At 37.5% G+C, this 20,821-nt stretch overlaps 1 protein-coding gene across 4 annotated transcripts in view; it reads right to left on the bottom strand.

The window, feature by feature from the left end:
- LOC115215821 (chitinase-3-like protein 1) overlaps nt 1–20,821 on the bottom strand; it is a 93,867-nt gene that overhangs the window by 658 nt on the left and 72,388 nt on the right. For all 4 annotated transcript variants that reach the window (XM_036506036.1, XM_029785138.2, XM_036506035.1 and 1 more), the window contains exons 3-7: nt 12,046–12,464; nt 9,865–9,989; nt 8,406–8,529; nt 2,539–2,724; nt 411–533 (exon numbers count right to left, since the gene is read on the bottom strand). In XM_036506036.1, the coding sequence (XP_036361929.1) occupies nt 411–533; nt 2,539–2,724; nt 8,406–8,529; nt 9,865–9,989; nt 12,046–12,464 (977 nt within the window). The remainder of the gene's footprint in view (nt 1–410; nt 534–2,538; nt 2,725–8,405; nt 8,530–9,864; nt 9,990–12,045; nt 12,465–20,821) is intronic.

The following is a 20,821-nucleotide window of genomic DNA, read 5'->3' as shown; positions in this document are numbered from 1 at the left end:
TGTGAGTGGATTTGGTAGACGGAAACTGAAAGAAGCCTGTCGTATATATGTATATATATATATATGTGTGTGTGTGTTTGTATGTCTGTGTTTGTCCCCCCCCCCCAACATCGCTTGGTAACTGATGCTGGTGTGTTTACGTCCCCGTAACTTAGCAGTTCGGCAAAAGAGACCGACAGAATAAGTACTAGGCTTACAAAGAATAAGTCCTGGGGTCAATTTGCTCGACTAAAGGTGGTGCTCCAGCATGACCGCAGTCAAATGACTGAAACAAGTAAAAGAGTAATTAATATGATGAAAGATGTTATTCAGTACCCACATAGTTTCCTATATCAAAGGCCTGTGATAAAGATTAATTAATAAGAGAAAAATTAGGTTACTATAGTAATTGTCTACTGTAGTTGTTTTACCTTCAGTTGTATGCTCCTGTAATCATCAAAGCCAATCCACTGGTCTCCTTTATAAGCAAATGGTACTGTTTGGATATCATCCCATTCATAAGTGTAATTATCTTTGTTTAGTTTATTACATATCTGTGGAAGATGAGAAAGAATAAGTTTAAAAGTAGGGTATAATGAGCCAATGTAATGCAACAACATTTAATATATATATATGTATACATACATGTAAACTATATATATGTATATATATATATATATATATATTGTTGTATTTAGGAATGTTCATTTTGCCAGTTTAGCCAATTGGCACAACAAATATTTAAACGTACTATATATATATATATATATATATGCATACATACATTCATGCATACATGCATATATACATATATACTTACATAAATACATTTATAGATACATTTTCAGTCTCTGTATAATGTATGGTGACAGTATGTTAAAACAGTATACAAGAATATTGGTATGTCTGAAGAAGCTTTAGTGTCAAAACATAGCAAAAAAAAATATAGCATTAACCCTTTCGTTACCAACCCGGCTAAAACTGCCTCTGGCTCTGTAATACAAATGTCTTGTTTTCATAAGTTTTGAATTAAAATCTCCCAATAAACCTTAGTCACAATTTATGTTCCTAACACTAGCTGAATGATAACTAAGTTATTTTACAAAATTCTTTGTTATATTTAAAATTAATTGTAAGAAACACAGAGCATCTCATCAGAAATATGGTAACAAAAGGGTTAATTACTGTATGAAATAGCATCTTTTAAAATTGAAGCATTTTTTTCAGCACATGATATTATAAAGAGAATAGAATTGGTGAATAAAATCAATAAATAGTGTATTAAAATCATAGTTAACCATAAATTATTTATATAAAGATCAATATGTTGGTGTTATTAAGACTGATTGTGGTAGAAGACATGTTCTGAGAGCTGATCTTCCAAATCTTTACAGAGTAAAGAGTGTTAAAGTATGAGTGTTAATATAAACAGTCAACTTAATCAGAGATTTATGCTTATCATGAGTTTTGTTTCAATGTTTGAAAACATGAAAAATACATGATCAAGTTATAATTGAATGTCACTGAATGAGTAATTTAAACCTGGTAAATAAAGAACAAATTGTTATCTTGCAATTCCTTGAGTTCATACATAGAGAGGACTCTAAAATGTCCAAACTAGATATATATTTCTTTATTGCCCACACGGGGCTAAACACAGTGGGAACAAACAAGGACAGACAAAGAGATTAAGTCGATTACATCGACCCCAGTGTGAAACTGGTACTTTATTTATCGACCCAGAAAGTATGAAAGGCAAAGTCGACCTCAGCAGAATTTGAACTCAGAACGTAACGGCAGACGAAATACGGCTATGCATTTCGCCCGCTAGCCAAACTAGATATATAGCAGAATTTAACATCTTTTCTTTTTTAAAGAGGTAGACAAGGTTCTAACAATTCTGGTTCAGATTAAGAGAAGGTCTAACAATTCTAGTACACATGCAGAAAAGGTTATAGCATCTCCAATCTATAAAATAGAGTTAAACAGCTCCTGTCTCAAATGCAGAGCAGAGTTTAAAAGTTTTATTCCAGATGTAAAGCAAAGTCTAAAAGCTCTAGTCTTGATGCTGTGTAGGCTCTAGATATAGACTAGAGTTTAACTGCTCTGATCCAAATGCTGATCAGAGTCTGAAACCTCTATACACCAAATGCAGAGTAGAGTCTAACAGCTCTGGTCTTGATGCAAATCAGGGTCTAAAAACTATGCTCCAAATGTAGAGCAAAGCCCAACAGATCTGGTCTAGATATAGAGCAAAGCTCAACAGCTCTGTTCCAGATGCTGAACAGAATCTCACAACACCAGTTCAAATATAGAACAAAGATGGTTACCTCATTTAGTCTCAAGGTAGACAAAGGCTAACAATTCCAGGCCAGATTTAGGACAAAGTGTAACAGATCTAGGAGAGAGTCTAACATCTTCAGTTCAAAGGGAGAATAGAATCAAAAAGTTCTGACTTTGATTTTTAAGAAAAAAAAACAATATAAAGAAACATAATCAATTAAATCTGGTTTAATGGTACTTTATAATGAAACAGATATAAGTATAAACTACTGTCACCTCATAATAAGACAGAAATCCCTCTTGTTTTGTATATGGTCCTTTCTCTCCTGCTTTCTCCACTGGTGCTCCTAAACCATGCTTTGTTGCATTCTTTAAGGTATACGTATTACCAGCTGCTGTCATTCCCAAAACGAGCTTATTTTTGGGGGCTCCCAGTTTTATCCAATACTCTATCGACCATTCCTGCCAAATAAATAAAAAATGAAATTCTCTAGTAAAGTCTGTGAATACCTGCAGTAAAGACAGATGAAATACCACTAAGCATTTCACCGAGCATGCTAACGTTTCTGCCAGCTCGCCACCTTACAATAAATTATATAATGAATGAAGAAAACAAACACCTTCTTTTTATTATTATTATTATAGTTATATAAAACCTGAAAACAGGAAATACAATAGTAATATTGTATTTCCTATTTTCAGATTTTATATATCCCATCCATCCAGCCATCCATTGATCCTTCCATCAACCCATCAACCCACCCACCAATCCATTCATCCCTCCATCCACCCACCCATCCATCTTCTCCACCCACTATTCCTGAGATGATACTGGGAGTAGAGTCCTGAAACATCTCCTCCATAGAGTCCTATCAGAAGCAGTCATCATCACACCTTCCAGTTGGATTCCCAAGCAAAACCAAATGACACTACATATATTATTATCCAGCCATCTTGTTCTTGATCTACCCCTAGGTTTCCTGCCAGTTGGTTCAGCTTGAAGAATGTCTTGTGATTCTTTCCTATGCAGAATCGTTAGTACTGGAGCTCTGACTCTCAACATTGAAAAGCAACAACTCAATCAGGAGAGACTCCTTGATCTCTCAGTTATGCACTCTGTAGAGTAACATTACTCCAGAGACCCTTCAGAAGAATCCCTTTTCAACCACTTGTATTCAGAAATATACTCTTTTGGTCATCACCCAACATTCACGACCATAAGTAAGGACAGGCATGAGAGACAAACTGAGCTTGGCTCTTTTGGTAACCTGTCCTCTTCTGAGAATTGTAAGTTGGAGCTGGTGCATTACTCTGCCAGTACCTGTAATTCAAGAATAGCTTTTTGATAAGACTAAAAGATTTTATTTGGTATATTCTTTGCAGACTGTAGCTAGATATGGATGTAAATATTTAAAAATGCAGTTGAGTTGATAAAATTCAATTCCAAATAAAAATAATTTGTAAAGCAATAACCCAAAACTAGATCCATCAAATTTAACTCAAAGATAGGAATTTAAAGGAACAAGTGTGGTTGGCATTAGGAAGGGCATCCAGCTGTAGAAACTCTGCCAGATCAGATTGGAGCATGGTGCAGCCATCTGGTTCGCCAGTCCTCAGTCAAATCGTCCAACCCATGCTAGCATGGAAAGCAAATGTTAAATGATGGTGAAGAAGATGATGATGATGAGGATGATGATGATGAAATAAATAAATATAAAGAAGTGCAGGCATGGCTGTGTGGTAAGAAGCTTGCTTCCTACCCACATGGTTCTCATTTCAGTCCCACTGCATGGCACCATGAGCAAGTGTCTTCTACTATAGCATTGGGCTGACCAAAGCCTTGTAAGTGGATTTGGCAGACAGAAACCAAAAGAAGTCCATCATATATATATATATATGTTCAATTAGAGGTTAAAATAGCCTCATTAAGGAATAGTAATATACAATGAATTACTGGTTCATTGCCTCGTATTTTTTGTGAATAATAATATTCATAAAATGATAGGTCTAAATATAAATCGGTTAATATAGGGCGTAACAAATACCAGAAAATCAAAAAAAAAAATGTGTGTAATAGGTGTAAAACAACTTCCTATGAACGAATAGGAAAAAAAAAATTCACGCACGCGAAAGGGGGGTGGGGGAGAGGCCTCGGAAAATTCACATCGGGAAGTTCCGAAAGCGTCTGAGGGGCTGACCCGGGCACCAAAACAAAAAAAAAAATAGTGTAATATGTGTAAAACAACTTGCTCTAAACGAATATGAAAAAAAAAAATGCGCTCTCGAGAAAGAGGGGTGGGGGAGAGGCCTCGGAATATTTATATCGGGAATTTCCGAAGCGTCTGAACCGGGCACAAAAACAAAAACAAAAACAGCGTAATAGGTGTAAAACAACTTGCTCTAAACGACTATCATGAAAAAAATGCGCGCTCGCGAAAGGGGGGTGGGGGAGAGGCTTCGGAAATTTCACATCTTCAGTCCACGCCTTTAAACTAAGAAAAAATAGTGTAATTGGTGTAAAACTACTTGTTCTAAACGAGTATCAAGAACACACACTCACACATGAATCATAAACTCGTATTTCGCAAAAAAAAAAAAAAATAAAGAGAAGAATTCTGGAAAAAGTGAAGAAATGTTGGATCTCCGCCATGTGAATCCAAATACGTGTCAGAGAAACATCTTGAAATACTACAGAAATTATGTTACGAAAATGATAATGTATACATACTCTTTGAGTGGTCCATCGATAATGATGATAAGAAATGAGTTGGATTTGAACTCAGAATATTGACTAACACAACTACATACTACAAGACTCAAAATATTCAGCCAAGTCACCACCCTTTAACTAGCAATAATTAATCATCAATAACATAACAGCCAAAAGATTTATTTGTTCTGAAAATAACAATCATAGTAAAATAAATATGTTCTTTAATATTCACATTCATGTGCACAGTTAAACACACTTACATACAAACAGTCACGCATGCATAATACAGAACGGAACACATAAATGAAGGATGCATTACTTAGTATATATTACATCTAGAGAATTTTGATTAATAAGTCAAATATGCAAATTATAAAGATAATTAATTGCTTTACTAAACAGTGTTGTAAAGGTGAAAGAATAAATTTGGGGAAAAAAATACACGCCAAAACTAATTAATAAAGGATAATTAGGGAAGGATTGACACAAAATAATAATTTTTCTGATAAATGCATCTTAATAAGTGAGAAGAATTGCATATATCTGAACTATTCAAAGAAAAGCATAAATTTAATGTTTAAAATAGCTTTAACCAAGGAATGAGATCCAACATTTCTCACTTTTTCCAGAATTTTCTTCTTATTTTTTTTTGCGAAATACGGAGTTTATGATTCATGTGTGAGTGTGTTCTTGATACTCGTTTAGAACAAGTAGTTTTACACCAATTACACTATTTTTTCTTAGTTAAAGGCCGTGGACTGAAGATGTGAAATTTCCGAAGCCTCTCCCCCCCCCCTTTCGCGAGCGCGCATTTTTTCATGATAGTCGTTAGAGCAGTTGTTTTACACCTATTACGCTTGTTTGTTTTTGTTTTTGTGCCCGGTTCAGACGCTTTCGGAAATTCCCGATATAAATATTCCGAGGCTCTCCCCCCACCCCTCTTCTCCGAGAGCGCATTTTTTTTTTTTCATATTCGTTTAGAGCAAGTTGTTTACACATATTACACTATTTTTTTTTTGTTTTGGTGCCCGGGTCAGCCCCTCAGACGCTTTCGAAACTTCCCGATGTGAATTTTCCGAGGCCTCTCCCCACCCCCTTTCGCGTGCGCGAATTTTTTTCATATTCGTTCATAGGAAGTTGTTTTACACCTATTACACAATTTTTTTTTTGATTTTCTGATATTTGTTACGCCTATATTAACCCATAAATCTTGGTTTATAAATATTATATATATTACTATATATAAAATTTAGAAAATGGAGATGTAGCATTAATATAATTTATTATCTGAAAAATACAACATATTCTCTTACAGCTGTTTCAATTTAGACTAAAAGATTAAATTACAACAATTAAATCATTACCATTTAAATTTAATTTGTCAAAATATTTTCGTCGCTTTAAGACCGCGACCTATTCACTGACAAAAATCCATGCTGTAGCACGGATTTTTGTCAGTGAACAGGTCGCGGTCTTTGAGCGACGAAAATATTTCAACAAATTAAATTTAAATGGTAATGATTTAATTGTTGTAATTTAATCTTTTAGTCTAAATTGAAACAGCTGTAAGAGAATATGTTGTATTTTTCAGATAATAAATTATATTAATGCTACATCTCCATTTTCTAAATTTTATATATAGTAATATATATAATATTTATAAACCAAGATTCATATTTAGACCTATAATGCTGTAGCACGGATTTTTGTCAGTGAACAGGTCGCGGTCTTAAAGCGACGAAAATATTTCGACAAATTAAACTTAAATGTTGAAGTGAATCAAACGGCTTTTGTGTGTTTCTTAAATGGCTTACAAACACCTTCCACGCTGCAATTGTTTTCGTTTCAGCACACGATCTCAGATCAAATCACTTGCTATGCAAGTACATCACCGTAATTAAATCATTGTATTAGGCAAAATCTCATTAGAGGGGTAGAAAAGATATACCATTATGTTATTAGGTGTTGTGTTTTCAAATCATCTCAGCAGACTCAACATAACTCCTATTAACCTAACAGTATATCTTGTCTACCCCTCTGATGATTTAATTATTGTAATCTTTTAGGCTAAATTGAAACAGCCTTAAGTGAATATGTTGTATTTTTGCAGATGATAAATTATATTAATGCTACATCTCCATTTTCTAAATTTTCTTTAAATGTGTATATAAATATATATATATATATATCATAATTATCGTTTAACATCCGCTTACCATGCTAGCATGGGCTGGATGAATGACTGAGGGCTGGCGAACTAGATGGCTGCACCTGGCAGAGTTTCTACAGCTGGATGCCCTTCCTAATACCAACCACTCCGAGAGTGTAGTGGGTGCTTTTACGTGCCACCGGTACGGGGCCAGTCAGGCAGTACTGGCAACGACCTCGCTCGAATTTTTTAGACATGCCACCGGCACAGGTGCCGGTAAGGCGATGCTGATATATATATATATATATATATATATATATATATATATATATATATATATATATATATATATATATATATATATACACATATATATATGTATGCATGTATTGTGTGTGTCTTTGTGTCTCCACCCCTGCCATCACCATTTGACAACCAGTGTTGGTGCATTTACATTCCCGTAACTTTGTAGTTCAGTAAAAGAGACCACTAGAATAAGTACTAGGCTTAAACAATAAGTCCTGGAGTTGATTTGTTTGATTTTTAAAAAAATTTCAAGGCAGTGCTCCAGCATGGCCAAAGCCAACTGACTGAAACAAGTAAAAGAAAAGAGAATAAACAATAAAGTCAAATACTTGATGGTGAAACTTTGTGAGATTTTTTGTTTTATTTTATTATATTCTTTATTGAAATTAAATTTTGAGATATATATAAATAGGTGCACATGATTCCAGGTTCAGTCCCATTGTGTGGCACCTTGTGCAAATGTCTTCCACAATAGACACAGGACAACCAAAGATTTGTGAGTGGATGTGGTAGGCAGAAAGTGAAGGAAGCCCATCGTGTGCATGCATGTATATGTGTGTGTGTGTTGTGTGTGTGTGTATGTGTGTGTGTGTGTGTGTGTGTGGTGTGTGTGTGTGTGTGTGTGTGTGTCCGTGTGTGTGTCTGTCCCACCACTGTCTGACAAACTATGTTGGTTTGTCTCCCATCACTTAATGGTTCAGCAAAAAATGACCAATAGAATAAGTGGCAGGTTTGAAAGAAATAAGCATTGGGGTCAGTTTGTTTGATAGTGCCCCAGCATGGCCACAATCCAAAGACTGAAACAAGTTAAAGACAAATGTACTGGCATGACCAAGTGATTAAGAAGTATGCTTTACTTTATGTAATTTCAGGATCGATGCTTTTACATGGCACCATACGAGTTTCCACATGATACAGAAAATCGTAAATGAAATAAAAGGAAATGATTCAGTTTAAATTTGATAAAACACCCACCTGACTGAGTTCCTTTTCGTATCTCAAATCGTTTTTTCGAGCATAGAGAGGACTTTTAAATCCTGTTATTTTGTTCCAACTACCATGAAAATCATAAGCCATCACATTCAGAAAGTCTACATATCTAAAATATAAAAACAAAAAAATATTCAGTTTGTCACATGCATACGAAGAATTTCATCTCATCTCTTTTTTCCCCACTTATCCAAGAAGAGTCATGGGGGCAGATTCCTTTCAATCCACTACTTCCTAATCTAGATATCTCTATTAGTAGCATTTCTGGTGAAATTAAAATCTACATCTGCAGCCTCCTTACTTTCAAAATTCTTCCAAATCCCAAAAGATTTATCTCTACAAGGCAAGTTTTACCATCATGTACACACAGACAACACTGCTTACTCCATCTCACATCGATAATTACAGATTCACCAAAATATTTCGGTCACTAGCCAGGGCCATCTTAGAAGCATTTTAGGTCCCCAAGGGAATCAAATTACTGAGCCCTATAGTATTTATTTAGTGATACCAAGCCATAGTATATATAGATTAGAATTAGGACCCTAGATCTGTGAGGCCCCCAGGTAACTGTTCAGTATGTTCATGCTGTAAGATTGCACCATCACTTGCTCACATACAAGCCATTGCTTCTTTTATCACAAAAATGGTTTCAGTTCCTCTGACCTAGCTAAATGCTTATCTTCTCAATCCATTCCCATTTAAAATCTGTCTCTCCTCTTCTCATCACTCCTACTTCGGAACTAAGCATTAACTCAAACTTTCCTTTCCAAAACTGCCATACTTTAGAATTTCATTGTGTTTTCTTTTCTATTATCAAAATTGAACCAAATTCGATGACTGGCACCCGTGCCAGTGGAGCGCTGACAGCTCCATCCAAGCAGGATCACTGCCAGAGCAGCTGTCTGGCTTCCATGCCGGTGGGTACCTAAAAAGCACCATTTGAGTGTGATCGTTACCAGCGTCGCCTTACTGGCACGTGAACAAAACATTCAAGCGAGGTCATTGCCAGTGCCGCTGGACTGACTCCTGTGCAGGTGGCACATAAAAAACACCATTTCGAGCATGGCCATTGCCAGTACCGCCAGACTGGCCCTCGCACTAGTGGCACGTAAAAGCACCCACTACACTCTCGGAGTGGTTGGCGTTAGGAAGGGCATCCAGCTGTAGAAATTCTGCCAGATCAGATTGGAGATTGGCATATCCATCTGGTTTGCCAGTCCTCAGTCAAATCGTCCAACCCATGCTAGCATGGAAAGCGGACATTAAATGATGATGATGATGATGATGATGATGAACAAAAATACAAACATCAATCACATTAATCTCATAAGTCTTGGAGGCAAATGTGACTGACACTTTCTTTGACTAACTTAAAAACAAAAAAGTAAAAGACTAGTGACATGTTTAATTAAAATATAAAAAGGCAATGATAAAAACTTACTTAGAGACTTTATCCACTTCATAACCATTTGTGATACGTTGTTTACCAACGCCAACAGCAGCTGATAATACCAATTTGTTTCTCTTTGATTTTTCTACTTCTTTCTCAATAGAATCTCTTAATGTCTTAAGAAATTAGAAAAAAAACATTCTTAAAAATATTTTTTTCAAGCAAGCAACTGAAACAAACATTTATTTCAAAATCACAGAGTCTAAGATTAATGACACTTGACAGAGTTGGTGTTAATTTTTAGTTGTCAGCATGTACTGGAATCTTATGGGGCACAATTCTTTTTTCCTGTGACAAAAGTATGTGCACGATCAGTGTATGATAAGTATAATTATTAATTGCTTCATCATTTTAAGTAGCTTATCTTTCATGCACATTTTAATTTCTTATGTACTGACAACAAAACATGTATGTACACATAGTGCACAAAATTTGGAGAGAACAATGGTACCCTTCATCTATCTACACATACATACAGACATGCAGACAGCCGTCCAAGAATTTGGACCTGGAGATCTCCATTTCCAGCGATTTCGAGGGCCACCTCCCAGTGGTGTCAGACGTCAACGAAGAGCCCTCGACTACAACAAGACAACCAAAGTTTTTTTTTTCCAAGGTCTGGGGTCTCCCACCCCTAAGCTCTAGACATCACCTAATCACCCTTACCTGTCTTGTTGCTTAATAACAACGACATGCAAACAAATTCTAAATTAGCTGTCATACATTCATATGGATCTGCTCACACAGTCCAGTGTGGATGTCCATACAGATATTGACCAGGTCTTATGAACAGCTACATAGACACTAAGGGTTGTTGCATCTATAACTAAATTTATTGGTGCAGACACAGTCATACATCAAAGTCAATGTTGCTCAATCATAACTTATATTACTGAAGCAAAAGAACAGTGGCAATGAAATGCCTGTTAGGAACAACTGAGAAAGGCTCAATGTGGATACAGGCAAAGAGAGATGATTGCTGAAGCTGAAAAGAAAGACTGTAAACTAATAAACATAGTTGGAAGAAAACCCAGTTAGAAACAAATCCACAGTGCAAGTTCTTGTGGTGGTCTACCATAAATCCTCGAGTATAATCTGCATTTTCCCCTAAAATTTAAAGGTCAAAGTCTTTAGTGCGTACTATATACGAGGTTAAAAATGAAAATTATTTTCTAAGCAATGTCTGAGTCTCTATTTGCTGTCCGGCAATGTTTATTCAGATGCATTTTGGGATGCCGGGCGTGAAAATACTTTAAGCTAAGCCTGAAAGCAATGAAGTCATAAAAGAATCATCCATAACTTGCAATAAGCAACATTTATTAAACGTTATTACTGTTATTTCTATATTTTCTGCAAACAAAATGCACAAAAAAGCTATACGTTTGCATTATGTTATATATACAATAATAATACAGGACGTTACCGTATACAGTTTTACAAACCCTGGACGTTATATAGACCTTCTTGACTCAAGTTAGAGAAGGGGTGCGTATTATACACAAGGTTTAGGTTTTCAGAGGTACAGCCCCCTAAAAATCCCCTGCATATTATACTCAAGGGTGGACTATACTTGAGGATTTACGGTATGTGGCTGAGCAATATGCACCACAGTTCATGGAAATAAGATCAGCCAAAGGATCCATTTTCAAGTTCCACTAAAGGCAGTATTTCATAAACAGCAACATGACATTTAGGAATCATGACCAAGATGGACCTGGCTCCTTTAGAGCCTCTGCTACTAAAAGCTGAAATGCCTGCTTGACAACAAGAGTTCTTCTCTTGCAATCCACTCACTCCATAGCAAATTTCCATTTATTTATTGATGGGAAAAAAATAGAGCTTGATTTGCTTTAATGTCAGCTTTTTTCACACTGGCATGGGTTTCTTGAGTCAATATTCTATGGTTACATACTCTTTCTGATGTTAAGGATGCATGTGCCCATGGAGTGCTCAACCACTTCCACATTAATTTCATGAGCAGTCTGTTCTGTTGCCCAGATCCTGGAACTCTCACTTCATCCTAACCTAAGAAGTACCAGTTCACTCTACCACTACTTCACAACTGGAGCTGGTTTGTTTACACTGTCATAACTTAGTGGTTCATCAAAAGAGACCAATAGAATAAGTAACTATGCAGCAGTTAAGATGAAAGAAATGAGAAAGACTCCTTACCTTTAGAAGCAAAGTGAAGTTGTGTCTTGTAAAAGAATTTGGATATTCCCAGTCAATATCAATTCCATCAAAATTGTACCTCCGTACATAAGTAATAATATTATCGGTAAATTTTGTTCGATTTTCCACTGTTGCTGATACCATTTCAAAGTGTCTGTTTTCAGCAGCTTCTCCACCGACTGAAAGCAATGTAACGGTATTGTACTGTTTCTTAAGTGCATTAAACTTCTCATAATTACCAGTAAGATCTTTTTCTTCTGATGTATATATGGATAAGTCATCTTTGATTTTGACAAACGCATACACAAGATGCGTACACAAGTTGCCAGGCAAATCCTCAGGAAATAAACGAGCTTTTGCTTCCTGCTTCACTGGAGACCAGTTGGTGTAGTAGCATGCACTTATGTATTTTGATTTTCCTGGAAAACAGAATGAGAAGCTATAGAGAAAGTTTATATATGTTGCATATGGCTATAGCTAAAACACACACATAAAACATGATACAATATATATATATATCTAGCCTCCGTGCCAGTGGCACGTAAAAAGCACCATCCGATCGTGGCCATTTGCCAGCCTCACCTGGCCTCTGTGCCGGTGGCATTTAAAAAGCACCATCCAATCGTGGCCGTTTGCCAACCTCGTCTGGCACCTGTGCCGGTGGCATGTAAAAAGCACCCACTACACTCATGGAGTGGTTGGCATTAGGAAGGACATCCAGCTGTAGAAACATTGCCAGATCAGACTGGGCCTGGTGCAGCCTTCTGGCTTCCCAGAACCCAGTTGAACCGTCCAACCCATGCCAGCATGGAAAGCGGACGCTAAACGATGATGATGATGATGATGATATGTATGTATGTATATACCCCTGTTCCCTCATCTGGTGGTCAGTGCAGAAGCTAGGGACTGATGAGTGGTTGGTGAAAGATGTATAAGCCATGTACAGGGATGCTATCAGTAAGGTGAAGGTTGGCAATGAGTATAGAGATGAATTCAGGGTACAAGTAGGAGTTCACCAAGAATTGGTTTTCAGACCCCTCTTGTTCATCATAATCCTCCAGGCCATTATAGTGGAATTGAAAACTGGCTGCCCTTGGGAGCTTCTCTATGCTGATGACCTTGTTCTTATAGATGAATCACTATTTGAACTAGAAAGTGGAAGCTGATTAACCCTTTTTTTCTCTTAAACCAGCCATATCTAATCAAAATATTGTACTTGTTTTATGTTCAAACTGGCCAGGTCTGGCCTCTCACACCTACCCTACTATGTCATTCTAAAAATAAACAATCACATCATTGAAATCTCAAAGCTATGAGATAATGCATGATAAATTCAAAACAATGTGAATAAATAAGTGTTACATTTGACAGAATAATTTGAATGCTAAAGGGTCAACCCCTCTAAGAGTAAGATAGGCATTGTAAACAAATGGGTGCAGGAGTGGCTGTGTGGTAAGAAGTGGCTTCGAATTCAGTCCCACTGCATGGCACCTTGGGCAAGTGTCTTCTACTATAGCCTCGGGCTGACCAAAGCCTTGTGAGTTGATTTGGTAGACGGAAACTGAAAGAAGCCGGTCATGTATATATATATATATACTAGCAGTATCGCCCGGCGTTGCTCGGGTTTGTGAGGGAAATAACTATATAAGCATTTTTAGAGAGTTACTTCCCTTATATAATAGCAAAAAAAATGCATTAAAAATGGGGAAAAAATGATGGTAAATTTTTTTTAAATCGTAGACTCATCGTAGACGCGCGCTAATACCCAGAAGGGCTCGATATGAATCACGACTATAAGATACCCGCTTTTGGTTACACTGCACCGCAAAATGTGGGAGTAGTTAAGAATCTAAATCGTAGAAGACAGACACACAACTTCACTTTTATATATAAAGATATAATATAATATTAGTATAATATGATAAATGTGAATGTCAGTGTGTTGCACTGTCTCAACTTTACTCCTAGAGGCCATAGCCCAACATATCATACCATTTTGAATCAGGCTGACTCTGGGAGTAAATTAAAAGCATTCCAGACCGAATCTGGACCCACACTCCTGAAATTTTGGATTCCCTAGTTTTTGTTACTGTAATTGTTTACAGCGATTCTTTTACATGACTTTTTGTGACCTATTTTTTTGCATGATAATAATTTTCATAATCTAAAGGCTAACTCTGTGAGTAAATTAAAAACATTTGATGACGAATTTAAACCTGTGATCCTGAAATTTTGGATTTCCAACTTTTCATTACTGTTATTGTTTTCGGCAATTTTTTTTACATGACTTTTCATGACAAATTTTTTTGTATGTAACAATACTTATAATCTAAAGGCTAACTCAATGAGTAAATTGAAAACATTCTGGGCCGAATCTGGACCTGCGATCCTGAAATTTTGGATTCCTATGTTTTCATTACTGTGATTGTTTTGGCAATTCTTTTACATGATTTTTTGCGTTGAATATGATCATCATTGGGATATGACTCTGGAGGAGTGTGTTTTGATTGGTTTCTGATGTTTAATCTCAGATCACTCTTCATCAAATAAACCAGTGGTTGAAGGTATTCCAGTAGTGGCCAACACAAATGTTTGTATATCTAAGACTATATTGTCAACCATGTCTTTCCTTTGACAAGACGACCTGATATGGTTTGTAAAAGAAACGCTTGACATACTGGTTAGGATGTTGAACACACAGCCATGAGATTCAATTCCAGGGATATGGTGGTACATTGTGTCTTAGAACAAGGCAGTTCTCTCTCTCTCTCTCTCTCTCTATTTTCTCTCTCTCTTTCTCTTTCTCTTTCTTTCTCTTTTTCCTATCTCTCTCTTTCTTGCTCTCTCTCCCTTTCTCTCTCTCTTGCTTCCCCTCTCTCTTTCTCTTTCTCTCTCTATTTCTATTTCTCTTTCTCTCTCTTTCTCTTTTTCCTATCTCTCTTTTTCTTGCTGTCTCTCCCTTTCTCTCTCTTTCTATCTCTCTTGTTCTTCCTCTCTCTCCATCTCTCCATCTCCTCTCTTTATCTTGCTCTCCCTTCCTCTCTCCCTCTCCTTTCAATTTCCTGTTCTTTCTCACCCTAGTAGTCATATCCTCAATGTTCCACAGGATCAAAGATGAAAAGCCACAAGGACATCTACCCACACATTACTTCATAGACACCAAACAATTAGCAAAAACATGATTCATGTTACTAGGTTGTTACAATGGCCTGTGAGCAATGATTATGGTTTAGAAAAAAAAATATGCGATTTGAAGGAATTTGGTTGATATTTCTAGCCGGTAAAATTTTTTTAGACCAAAATACATATTCAAGAAAAGTAGGTCAATTTATACATCATGGCATCATTGCAGGACTGAAAATTTCACCTGAAATGCAACACTATTTAGATAGAGAGTAATGATGTTTGAATGTTTACACTACATGTTTACACTGTATGTTCACGCTTTATATCATGTCAACTTGTATGTTGGAAAATACGGCATTAAATTATACATTTTAAACTGAGCTATTTCGTGAAATAAGTACCCCATTGTACTTATTTATAACTGGTGTTAGTGCTGGTGAATGAATACAAACATCAAAGCAATTACTTGGGAGACAGCTGTAATCTATATGTGTCACACAAATGTGTTTAACTATATATTTATATTTATAAATACACTAAAATATATCCTTTTTTTTATTTATCAGGGATTACAGTAAATATGTTGTCATAATTACAGGGGAATTTCACAAAGAATTTTAATGATTAGCTGTTACTCATTATTGTATTGTGTGTATAATGTAGGAAGGGCATGTGCATATGTGTGCATCCCACCCATGCCAGCATGGAAGGTAGACGTTAAATGATGATGATGATGATATATGTATGTGTATATATATATATATATATATATATATATATATATATATATATAATATATATTTATGTATATACATACATAATGTGTTTGTTTGTACATCTGTAAGTATATAATTTCTTAGTTCATTGTTGAGTATGTGAGTGTGTGTGTGTGTGTGTGTGCGCATGTGCAAATGCATGTGTGTGTATATGTGAATACATAGCACTGAAATAAATATCAGATTAGTGTCTGATAAGGAATAACTCACCTCATGGGCACCACTGGATACCAAACTATTTAAGAGATCTAAAACTCATTTAAGAAAAAAATGAAATGTGTGTGTGTGTCTATGTAAATATCAAACATTGAGAATAAGCGCTCAACATTGCATTAGTGGATAAAGTGCTAAGGCTACCATTGGTTTCATGTTAAGAAATACCTCAACAATTATCAAGCCTCTCACACAGAAAAATTGATGTTCGTCTCCATTTTGGATTAAATGTTGATGTTTTAATCCAAAATGGAAATGAACACTGATATTTCCATGTGATAAGCTTGATAATTGTTGAGGTATTCCTTAATATAACCAATGGTAACCTTAATACACAAATAACACACATACACACACACATACACACATACATGCATACGTATGTATATGTATTAGAAGAGATTATGATCCAAGCTAACTCCCACATATTGCATAGGAAAACTATTCTCCAAGTATATATCATCATCATCATCATCATCATCATCATCATTTAACATTCGCTTTCCATGCTGGCATGGGTTGGACGATTTGACTGAGGACTGACGAACCAAATGGCTGCACCAGGCTCCAATCTGATCTGGCAGAGTTTCTACAGCTGGATGCCCTTCCTAACGCCAACCACTCTGAGATTGCAGTGGGTGCTTTTACATGCCACTGGCACAAGGGGCAGTCAGGCAGTTCTGGCAACAGCCGCATTCAAATGGTGTTTTTTTATGTGTCACCTGCATAGGAGCCAGTCCAATGGCACTGGCAACGACCTCGCACAAATATTTTTTCAAGTGCCTGTAAGGCGACGCTGGTAACGATCATGCTCATATGGTGCTTTTTACATGCCACCGGCATGGAAGCCAGTTAGCTGCTCTGGCAACGATCACGCTTGGTTGATGCTCTTAGCACTCCACTAGCACAGATGCCAGTCATTGAATTTGATTTCGATTTTGATTTCATTTGCTTCAACAGGTCTTCGCAAGCAGAGTTTAGTGTCCAATGAAGGAAAGGTGTGCATAAGTGGGCTGGTTACACCCCTCGCATAGGCCACGGGTTATGGTCTCACTTGGCTTGCCAGGTCTTCTCAAGCACAGCATATTTCCAAAGGTTTCGGTCACTAGTCATTGCCTCGGTGAGGCCCAATGTTCGAAGGTCGTGCTTCACCACCTCATCCCAGGTCTTCCTGGGTCTACCTCTTCCACAGGTTCCCTCAACCACTAGGGTGTGGCACTTTTTCACACAGCTATCCTCATCCATTCTCGCTACATGATCATACCAGCGCAAACGTCTCTCTTGCACACTACAACTGATGCTTCTTAGGGCCAACTTTTCTCTCAAGGTACTTACACTCTGTCTGAGTATGCACACTGACATTGCACATTCAGCAAAGCATACTGGCTTCATTCCTTGCAAGCTTACGCATGTCATCAGCAGTCACGGACAATGTTTCACTGCCATGTAGCATGGCTATTCATACATATGCATTATACAGTCTACCTTTTACTCTGAGTGAGAGGTCCTTTGTCACCAGCAGAAGTAAGAGCTCTCTGAACTTTGCCCGGGCTATTCTTATTCTAGCAGCTACACTCTCAGTGCACCTACCCCTGCTACTGACTTGGTCACCTAGGTAATGGAAGCTATCAACTACTTGATAGCTTCCGTTACCTAGGTGACCAAGTTTTTCTTCCTAGAATGTGGCAGTTTTCTAGTTTTTCTTCCTGGAATGTAGCAGAAGTTGTTCTCTGCACATTTTCAGTGTTTATTGCTCCTGAGCTGCCACATACAAAAACTATCTTCCCAGTTAACCTTCACTTTGATATTGCTGCACCTCTTATGTGTCTATAGCTTACACTGGGTGGTGGGGTGATGATCCTTTCTTCTCTCAGCACAAGATCAGCAATTTTTTTTAATGAAGCACAAGAGTGGCTGTGTGGTAAGTAGCTTGCTTACCAACCACATGGTTCCAGGTTCAGTCCCACTGCATGGCACCTTGGGCAAGTGTCTTCTACTATAGCCTCAGGTCGACCAAAGCCTTGTGAGTGGATTTGGTTGACAGAAACTGAAAGAAGCCCATCGTATATATGTATGTGTGTGTTTGTATGTCTGTATTTCTCACCCCCAACATTGCTTGACAATCAATGCTGGTGTGCTTACGTCCCCGTAACTTAGTGGTTCGGTGAAAGGGACTGATAAAATAAGTACTAGGCTTACAAAGAATAAGTCCTGGGATCAATTTGCTTGACTAAAGGCAGTGCTCCAACATGGCTGCAGCCAAATGACTGAAACAAGTAAAAGAGTAAAAGAGAGCAGGCAAGTCAATTACACTGACCCCAGTGTGCAACTGGTACTTATTTTATTGAACCAGAAAGAATGAAAGGCAAAGTTGAGAAATGTTGGTAACTTTCAGAAAGCATGGAATTTTTAAAGGATGCAGTGTATCTTGATTGAGCATCTATGTATACAAACGAACACACACAAACCCAAATCCACAGCTGTGCATCTGGACTCAGTATCTATACACATCTATACGAACAAGCACACATACATATACATGTGTGTGTGTGTGTGTGTGTAGTAAGTGCATGTATATCATAAGGTATTTAAATAGGTGCAACTATTTAAATAAAAAATTCTTGGTCAAATAACGTGAGGTACAGAGACAACATTTGATGTAAACAGAAGTGTCAATATGTGGTGTAAAACCTGTTTGAAGTTTTCATTTAGGAATATTCTGCATGACTGTAAAATGAACAATGCACCTGTTGTTTAAAGTGCATGTGTTGGGTATGTTGTTTTCAGCATTTCTCCTTTTCTAAATCCACAATACCATTTAGATAGATATATATGTATATGAGTGGAGGCACATGGCTTAGTGGTTAGGGTGTCAGCACCATGATCGAAAGATTGTGGTTTTGATTCCTGGACCGGGTGACGCGTTGTGTTCTTGAGCAAAACATTTCATTTCACGTTGCTCCAGTCCACTCAGCTGGCAAAAATGAGTAACGCTGCAATGGACTGGTGTCCTGTCCAGCTGGGGAACACATATGCCATTGAAACCGGGAAACTGGGCCCGCCTGGCTAGGCTTTAAAAAAGGGTGCATTTAAATTTTTTTAAATACGTATATGAGAGGGGGCTGAAAAGTTCCTGGTTTTGGGTAAAAGAAAATAAAAGAGAATCAGTTAAGTATGATTGCATTCAAGATGTTCCCCACTCGAGATAACATGTTTAAAATGAGGAATATGAGGACAGCTGCATAAAGAAGTGTCGAGCTCTAACTGTGGGGGAAACTTGTGGAAGGGGTTATTGTTGTTGTTGTTGTTAAGCAACAAGATGGATAAGGGTGATTAGGTGATGGTCTAGGGCTTAGGGGCGGGAGACTCCAGACCTTGGAGAAAAAACAAAAAGACTTTGGTCGTCTTGTAGTCGAGGGCTTTTTATTGATGCTCAACACCACTGGGAGGTGGCCCTCGAAGTCGCTGGAAATGGAGATCTCCAGGTCCAAATTCTTGAACGGCAGTGGAAGAGGTAGACCCACAAAGACGTGAGACAAAGTGGTGAGAAAGGATCTTTGGATGCTGGGCTTCACTGAGGAAAATACAAGGGACCAGGAGATGTGGCAATTTGCTGTACTTGATAAGATGTGACAAGCTAAGTAAAACAACTGTTATCTATACATACAGGCTTGTTCCTTACAGATGCCGGTTCCACATAAAATGCCCTTGTGCCAGTGCTGTGTAAATGCATTGGTGCCAGTGACATGAAAAGAGCACCCAACATAATCTGTAAAGTGGTTGGCAATAGGAAGGGCATCCAGCCATAGAAATCATGCCACAATGGACAATTGGAGTCTGTACAGCTTCCTGGCTGGCCAGCTCCTGTCAAACCATCCAACCCATGACAGCATGGAAATTGGACATTAAACGATGATGATATTCCCCCTCTCTGATTCACAAACTTATTGCAGTAGTCCTTCAGTTTTTCTAAGTCCCATAAAAGAACTCAGAAACTTGGGTCTCCAACCAGGCCTTTCAAAATGGCCTTAAAGCCAGGAACTTTTAAGCACTTCCATGTATATAAGATTGCAGATTCTCCATTACTCTTGAAATCAAACAGTCATTTGCTCACCAACTGAACTCGTACTCAAGAGGTTTGCATATAAACAACTGAGTATTTCATGGATATGTTTGTTTATAATGCAATTTTCAGGCCAAATCAGTTTGGGATATGATGATGATCTGAGAAGGAGGGACCTTTTAATTAAAGCTACAGCCCAGAGAGAAACAAGGAGTGATAAGAATATATATTTCTTTATTGCCCACAAGGAGCTAAACACAGAGAGGACAAACGGATTAAGTCGATTACATCAACTCCAGTGCGTAACTGGTACTTAATTTATCGACCCCGAAAGGATGACCGGCAAAGTCGACCTCGGTAGAATTTGAACTCAGAACATAATGGCAGACGAAATACCGCTAAGCATTTTGCTCGGTGCGCTAACATTTCTGCCAGCTCGCCGCCTTGATAAGAATATAGCCCACTACTGGACTGGTACATTATTGACCCTGAAGAGAACAATGGAAACTTGTGGTGATGGTCTGCATCAGTAAAAATCCTTCTTTCTACTGCCTTTCTGCATTGTCAAAGAAGATCTTAGTCTTGTAAGCTACATGGC

Source organism: Octopus sinensis, linkage group LG9, assembly GCF_006345805.1.
Source record: "Octopus sinensis linkage group LG9, ASM634580v1, whole genome shotgun sequence".
NCBI lineage: Eukaryota > Metazoa > Mollusca > Cephalopoda > Octopoda > Octopodidae > Octopus > Octopus sinensis.
This window is presented reverse-complemented; position numbering and strand designations above follow the sequence as displayed.